Here is an 8,458-nt window from a genome sequence, read left to right as displayed (position 1 = left end):
AGACTTGTTTATGTACTAGTTTATAGACTCTTAACTCGTTTACATACTAGACTGACTCGTCTATAAACTAGTCTATAGATTCGACCATAAACTAGTATTCAGACTCGTCTATTAAATTGTCTATAGACTCATATATAATCTTGTTTATAGACTCGTCTATAAACAAACTATAGACTCGTCTATAAACTTCTCTATAGACTCGTCTATAAACATGTCTATAGACTCGTCTATAAACTTGTCTATAGACTCGTCTATAACCATGTCTATAGACTCGTCTATAAACTTGTCAATAGACTAGTCTATAAACTGGTCTAACTTGTCTATAGACTCGTTTACGAACTTGTCTATAAACTTGTCTATAGACTGGTCTATAAACTTGTCTATTAACTCGTCTACAGACTAGTCTATAAACTAATCTTTAGGCTTGTGTATAAACTCATCCATAGACTATCCTATATAGACTTTCTATAAACTCTCTAGTTTAAAGACAAGACTCGTCCATAAACTAGTCTATAGACTCGTCTATAAATTAGTCTATATACTGTAAACTATTCTATAGACTCGTCTATAAACTAGTCTATAGACATATCTATAGACTTACCTATAAACTAGTATATAAAGTTGTCTATAGACTATAGACTAGTCTATAAACTTGTCTATAAACTAGACTATAAACATGTGTATAGCCTCGCTTGTAAACATGTTTATAGACTCGTCTATAAACTTGTCTACAGACTTGTCTACAAACTTCTCTACAAACTTCTCTATAGACTCGTCTATAACCATGTATTTAGACTAGTCTCTAAATATGTCTATAGACTTATCTATAAACTGCTCTATAGACTCGTCTGTAGTTTCGTAAACTTATCTATAAACTCATCTATAAACTCGTCTATAAACTTATCTATAAACTCGTCTATAAAGACGTCTATAGACTCATTAATAAACTTGTCTATAGACTCGTCTAAAACACTTTTACAAACTTGTCTATGAATTCGTTTATGAACTTGTCTATGGACTCCTCTATAAACTTGACAATTGATTCGTTTATAAACTTGTGTATAGGCTCGTCTATAAACTAGTCTATAGGCTCGTCTATAAACTTGTCTATAGACTCGCCTATAAACTTGACCGTAGACTTTATAAACTTGTCTATAAACTTATCTATGAATTATACTATAAACTCATCTATAGAACAGTTTATAAATTTGTCCATAGACTCGTCTATAAACTTGTTTGTAAACTCGTCTATAAACTCATCTATTAACTCATCTACAGACTCGTCTAAAAACTTGTATATCGTTGAAAAACTCTGCTTTTATGGACATATCTTAATACTCGTCTAAGGATTCGTCTTTACACTCGTCTATAGGCTAATCTATATATTTGTCTTAACACTCGACTATGAAGTCGTCTATGGTCTTGCTTATATTGCATCCATTTTTTTTTTTGATCAATCTTCAATGAATTACAATTAAAAAGAAAATTTAAAAAACAACTTTGTAGCAATTATTTAAATAATTATGATGTCTTAGTTAGAAATTATGAATTATGAAGTTTATTGCAGTTGTTGCAGAGCATTATGCAAAAAAAAAAAAGAAAAACACACTACCACAACATCGAGGAAATGAAAATGTAAAAGTCATTGTCGAAAAGCCTCTTGCTAAATATAAAATCAGTCACTAGTACACAGTGTAAAGATGTTGTAATCGTTTGAAATGACGAAGACTGATTAAGTTACACTAACACAGATAGAGCTGAAATTTACAAGAACTTAGAAATATGTAACTAATTTGTTTGTTTTGTGGTTGAAAACAAATGATATTGTGCTTTTAGATAAATAAACAATATAAGGTAACTAAAGAAACCCAAGGAAAAGAAAAACTACTAATATAACCCACAACAAACTCAATGATAATAATAGTAAAAGGCAAACGAACGAACGAACAAACAAACGAGCGAATGAATGAATGAACAGAAGAAAAAAAAACTGTTTTATAATAATCATGAAAAACGAAAAGAAACCAATCGACGACCAACGGAAGTATAAAATTCAAATCAAGTAAAATTCAAAACTAAGCAAAAGGCCCAACCAAAGAGAATGTATATAAACAGGGACTACCCCTTGGTCTACCAACCCCCCCCCCCCACATTGCCCCATAACAAACAATACCATATTAAACATACATGCATATGCTTGAGAGGAGCCAAGGTGCTGAGCTGTTGGATAAGAGTGTTATTTCGTTCGTAATACTAATTTGTAGTCTCCCAAATTTTTGACTGGAAAATGTTGTGTTTTACACAAAAACAAAAACAACACTCAAACACATTTGTAAGTTTGAGTGTTGATATCGATATTCTGTCTGTCTGTCTGTCTGTTTGTTTGTTTGTTTTTTTTCTTTGAAAGCAACTTGAGCTATTTTACTTTCGTCTTACATTTCATGGTTTAGAGTTTTTGGAGTTTTTTTTATTTTTTCTTTTACGTTGTACTACGTATGTACGATCAATCAATAGATGTCGATGGTATAAAAGTAAATGCTCGGCGTTGAGTTGTTATCATTAAATTGTTTATTGTACAGCTATACACAGCATAGCTAAGTAAAGTTTTTTCTTTAAATTTTCCTACACACTACGTGTGCGTTCTTGAGAGTTTACGTGCGGCTCGGACGTAAAAAAAGTAATTAAAGAAAAATTTTTTAATAAAGAAAAAAAGTTTTTCAAAAAAAAGTTCGTTTTCTAAGTCTTTTGTTTTTTTCTCTATATTTTCATGTGTACGTGTGTGTGTTTGTGTGTATTGCTTGCTGCCTTTAGCCTGTACCTTTAAAGGATATTGTGGATTACCTTAATTTTCAACTAAAACCCTTGGATTTTTAAATACAATTCAGTTCTTTTTTTTTAACGAAAAAGTGATATAAAAAAATAAAATCAACGCCATGCAGTTGATGGTGAGTAAAGTCTTAAAGGACTTTAAAAGTGTAAAACAGTGAAAAGGAAAAACTTAAACAAGAATTTAAGCAAATTTCTAAAACTAAACAACAAATAAACTAAAAATATAAAACCTTTTCAAAAGAAACCTTCAAAAAAGTTCCTAAAATCAATCCTGCAAAGTGTGTCTCATTGAAAAAAAAAGAAAATATTTTGTTTAAAGGATTTAAAACAAAAAAAATACCTTTAATCCTTAAAAAAAAGTCCTCTACATTTGAAGATTGATCTCATAGTTCCTCAAACCTAAAAAAAAACGCCGGTTATTGTTTATTTTCTTCAAAAAATTTATTCACTCACAAACGACTGTAACAATGGTCTGCTACAATCAAATATGCAACTGTAATAGTTTCAATATTTCAAGGTCAATTAATTATTCATTTATTCTTGTCTTCAAAACAAACAAATGTTGAACGTAAAAGATCACACATTACTATTGTTCAAACATATTGTCTAAAATTCAAAGTCAATTTATAATTTCTTTTATATTTATTCTTAATACAAACGAAATCAAAAGAAAACTTAAAAGATTTAAACCAAAGTTTGACCTACTTTCAGTGGCTCAACTTTAAATGAGAGACTGATCTTGACTGTAAACTGATCTTTCGTAACGCCTCAATGTCTTGACTATACAATGAGTAATAGTTGATCTATAGCTTAGACTAGAAACTGATCTATAGTCTTGATTAAAAACTATTTTATGATCATGACACAATGATGTATAGTTTTGACTAAGAACTATTCTATGATCATGATAAAATGATCAGTAGCTATGACTTCATAATTATCTAAAGTCTTTATATTAGACCGATCTACAGTTACAACTACACTGATCTAAAGTCTAAACTATACCACTCTCACTGATCTAAAGTCTAAACTACACCACTCTCACTGGCCTGCTTATTGATAACAAACTGATCCATAGCCATCATTACAGACTGATCTGTAATATTTTCTTTAGACTGATCTATAGTCTTGACGATATAAAGTTCCCTAGAATAGACTTTAAACTAATCTATAGCATTGAATGCAGACTGAACTGATCTATAGTCATTATTACAGACTGATCTGTAGTATTTTCTTTAGACTGATCTACAGTCTTGATGTTTTAAACTTATCTAGCATGGACTATAGACTGATCTGTAGCATGGACAGCAGACTGAACAGTAATACAGTTTACAATAGTCTCATCTATAGTTTGGTCTATATCGTGATCTTTAGTACAGATTACAAACTGATCTTTGATCTTGATATTACAGATAGATTGTACAAATACCAATCTATAGACTAAATGACATAAAGATCTGCAGTATAGCCTGCAGACAGTGATAGTCTTCACTAAAGACTGATCTTAAATCTGGTCTTCAAGTGGATCTATAATATAAATTGTGTACTGATCTATAGATTGATCTATTATTAATACTATAAACTGTTTTATAATCCGAACTTTAGACTGATCTATAGTCAAGACTATATACTGATCTATAGTCAGAACTAAGAACTGATCTGGTCTGGATCTTTAGTCAGCACTATAGGAGGATCTATAGTCAGGACTATAGGCCGAACTATAGTCAGAACTATAGACTGATCTATAGTCAGAACTATAGACTGATCTACAGTCAGGACTATAGACTGATCTACAGTCAGGACTATAGACTGATCTACAGTCAGGTCTATAGACTGATCTATAGTCAGGACTATGACTGATCTATAGTCAAAACTATATACTGATATATAGTCAGAACTACAAACTGATCTATAGTGTGGACTATAGACTGATCTATAATCAAGGCTATGACTATAGTCATGACTATAGACTGATCTTTAGTCAGGACTATAGGCTGAACTGTAGTTAGAACTATAGACTAATCTGTAGTCTTGACTACAAACTAATCTATGATCAGGGCTATAGACTGATCTATAGTCAGGTCTATAGCCTGAACTATAGATTATAGTTTGGACTTAAAAGTGTACCTAATATTATCTATTGTTATTAGCCAACCAAATCATTAAAATCTTTATTTTCTCTTCCTCCCTTCTCTCCTCCTTCAGCGAACCGCATTTCTGCTTGCGGTGGTCCTCCTAGCAGTAACCACCTGCACGCGCGCCGAAGATGAAAAGAAATCAGCCGGAGCTGAAGAGAAAAAAGTCGAACCAGAAAAAGAGAAAAAAGAAGCTGAAAAATCCGCCGATGGCAAAGAAGAATCTGATGATTCTGCCAAACCCAAACGTGGTCTACACTTTGGTGATTATCATCATAAATATGATGCCCATCACTACCATCACTATCCAGTGCATCATGAGAAGACTATAACGGTGGTAAAAAAGATACCCGTTCCATATCCCGTAGAGAAATATGTACATGTACCGGTGGAGAAAGAAGTTCATGTGCCCTATGAGGTGAAGATACCTAAACCGTATCCGGTAGTTAAACATGTACCCTACGAGGTTAAGGAAATCATTAAAGTGCCTTATGAAGTGCCACAACCCTATCCAGTTGAAAAGAAGGTACCCTATCCAGTACATGTGCATTATGATCGTCCAGTGCCTGTTAAAGTACACGTACCAGCACCATATCCGGTTGAGAAGAAAGTACATGTACCGGTGAAAGTGCATGTACCTGCTCCTTATCCGGTCGTAAAGAAAGTGCCTTATCCCGTTGCCGTACATGTTGCCGTTGACAAGCCATATCCTGTAGAGAAGATTGAACATTATCCCGTTGAGGTGCACTATGATAAACCAGTGCCATATCATGTTGACAAACCAGTGCCCTATCATGTAGAGAAACCAGTACCAATACCAGTTATTAAGAAAGTACCAGTACCCGTGCATGTGCCCTATGATCGTCCTGTACCTGTACATGTAGAAAAACCAGTACCCTATGAAGTCAAGGTTAAGGTGCCAGCACCTTATCCAGTTGTTAAGGAAGTGCCAGTTAAGATTGAGAAACATGTACCGTATCCCGTTAAGGTACCCTATGAAAAACCTGTACCGGTACACATTGAAAAACATGTACCCGAATACCATGAAAAACACTTCCCCTACAAAGAACCCGAATTCCATTATAAAAAAGTTGAACTTAAAGAAGAACATGAACATGAAGACTACCACGAAGATCATCATAGCGAGCACGAACATGAACACGAGCACGAGCACATAGCCCACCAACATGAAGGCGAATATAAACATGAAGAATACGGAGATCATAAACAGATAGAGGAATATCAACATGAAGAAGAGGAATTTAAACCATCCGAAGAATTTAAACATGCCGAATATGAATCTCAAGAGGAATACAAATCTGAAAGTCATGAAGAATTATCAGAGGTGGATCATAGTCATGATTACTCACATTCTTTTAATTATCATGCTCATCATTAAGTTTATATGATAATTAATATGATTTTTTTTCGTTTTTTTTCTTTCTACTCCCATTACAGCATCACTAATGAAATTCCGTCTGATAAGAGTGTCTCAGTGAAATAAGAGAAACCTCAGAGAGCATTATTTGTGATTATGTGATAGGTATTGAGAGAGAGAGAGAGAGAGAGAGAGAGAGATTTTTTTAATAAAGAGAAAGAGAGTCAAATTAGGTAAGCAAGACGAAAAGAAGATGATAGCATTATAAACGATCTAGCTAACGTTTAAAGGATTAACGACGATGTGATTAAAACTGAAACGATTAAATATTTAAAATAAGTTTAAAACTAAGTGATATTAAACACAAACTAACTAATACAACTTTAAGTAAAAAAATCCTTATAATTAAAACTTTCATTTGAGGGTTTATGTTTAAAAACTTCTTTTCGTTAAAACTTACTAACACTTCCATATAAAACTGTTAACACTATCTCATAACTTCCATGGTATTCCTTAAGTTTTAATTAATTTCGCTGAAATTTAATTATCATTAAATCATAATTTATAAGTAATTTAACTATAATTACTATCTATGGCTTAACCTGTAAATAGCAAATGTAATACTTTAAGTTAAAAAACTAAAAAAAAGTAATGTCAACTTTATTTAAAATAACGTTTAAATTATAAAACTAACACTGGTTTAAAGCTAGTTTAACTTATACAACACAAAACCAAAACCTTCTTCTCTTTGCTAAAGGCCTAACCATCGCATGCCTTTTAAAACTCCTCCTCTTCCTCCAAAGAGTTAAAAAAAAAGGAATTTGATTTTGTCCTAGTTAATCTCGTGCTAATAACTCGTCCAGTTAATATATTAAAAAAAGAAAGCGTAATAAAACTAATTTATACTCTAAGACTTGTTAATATGTATTTAAAACATACAAAAAGAGATTAAACTAATTGTTATTTAAATACAATTAACAATTAGTTCTTTAGTTTAATTTAATTTAGTTTATAAAAAATATTTCATATATTTTAAACAGAAATATCTTTAAAACATATGAAATCTTCTATTCTACCAAATAATTTTTATTTTGTTAAGAAAATGTATCAAAATAAGAATGAAAAATGAAAAGAAGGATGTTTGAAAAACAAATAATAAAATATCTCATAAAATTGAGATTGAAAAAAAAAAACACAAACTTAATTAAACTTTGTATTTTTATTTAAAAAAAGGGAAAAGTCTATAAATAAAACTATAGATCAGTTACTAAATATGCCAAAAGATCAGTTTCAAATCTGTTTATGTTCAATACTTTAAATAAATCTTTACAGAAAACTACTGATCTACAGTCAAAACTATAGATCATTTAAGAGTAAACAATGTAGAACTATAGATCAATCTTAACAGAAACCTACTGATCTTTAGGTAAAACTATAGATTATTTTATAATCAACAATAGAGAACAAAATATAACCTTGAGTATAGATCACTTTGTCAGATCAGATCAGTTTCTTGTCAAAATTGCAGATTAATCTAAAATTAAGACTATAGATCAGTATTTATACCACAGAGTCAATAGCTTAAAGTAAATATCAATCTTTAATTAAGATTAAAGAACAATCTATAAACAAGACTACATAATGATCAAGACAAAATATTATTCTATACAAACGAATAAAGATCAGTCCTTATCTAATCATATCTACTAGTGTAAACTTTTACTGAAGAATGCTTACAGTCATTCTATTGATAAACCTAATAATCAAGATCTCTATGCTAATGATACTAAAGATCTGTTTATCGTCCAGGGTATCTATATCATAAGAACTTAATATAAGTTTATAGTCAAGATATAATCAAAACTTAAGGTTAAACTTATAGCAGTCAATAATTAAGACAAAAGATAAGTATATAGTCAGGAAAAGTATATAGTCAAAACTTTAGATAAGTCTATACTTAAGACAATAGAACAGTCATTATTTAAAACTATTGATTGATCTATATGGTCAGTCCATAATCATGACTACAAAAACATCTATAGTCACGACTATAGATCAGTCTATAATTATAAGTACAAAAAAATCTATAATTAAGACTATAGATCAGTCCAAAAAC

General features: G+C 31.1%; 1 protein-coding gene across 2 annotated transcripts; it reads left to right on the top strand.

The window, feature by feature from the left end:
* The first annotated feature begins 2,533 nt into the window (after positions 1–2,533).
* On the top strand, positions 2,534–7,546 carry LOC111682931 (extensin-like). Of its 2 annotated transcripts, XM_046952516.1 has the most exons (4): positions 2,534–2,677; positions 2,812–2,945; positions 5,035–6,309; positions 6,423–7,546. In XM_046952516.1, exons 2-4 carry the CDS (start codon positions 2,934–2,936, stop codon positions 6,429–6,431), a joined length of 1,296 nt encoding a protein of 431 aa, XP_046808472.1. In that variant the 5' UTR covers positions 2,534–2,677; positions 2,812–2,933; the 3' UTR covers positions 6,432–7,546. The 2 variants fall into 2 exon arrangements, with proteins under 2 accessions (XP_046808472.1, XP_046808464.1); XM_046952508.1 differs by having other exon boundaries at positions 5,035–7,546.
* The last annotated feature ends 912 nt before the right edge of the window (positions 7,547–8,458 follow it).

Source organism: Lucilia cuprina, chromosome 2 (assembly GCF_022045245.1).
Source record: "Lucilia cuprina isolate Lc7/37 chromosome 2, ASM2204524v1, whole genome shotgun sequence".
Lineage (NCBI taxonomy): Eukaryota > Metazoa > Arthropoda > Insecta > Diptera > Calliphoridae > Lucilia > Lucilia cuprina.
This window is presented reverse-complemented; position numbering and strand designations above follow the sequence as displayed.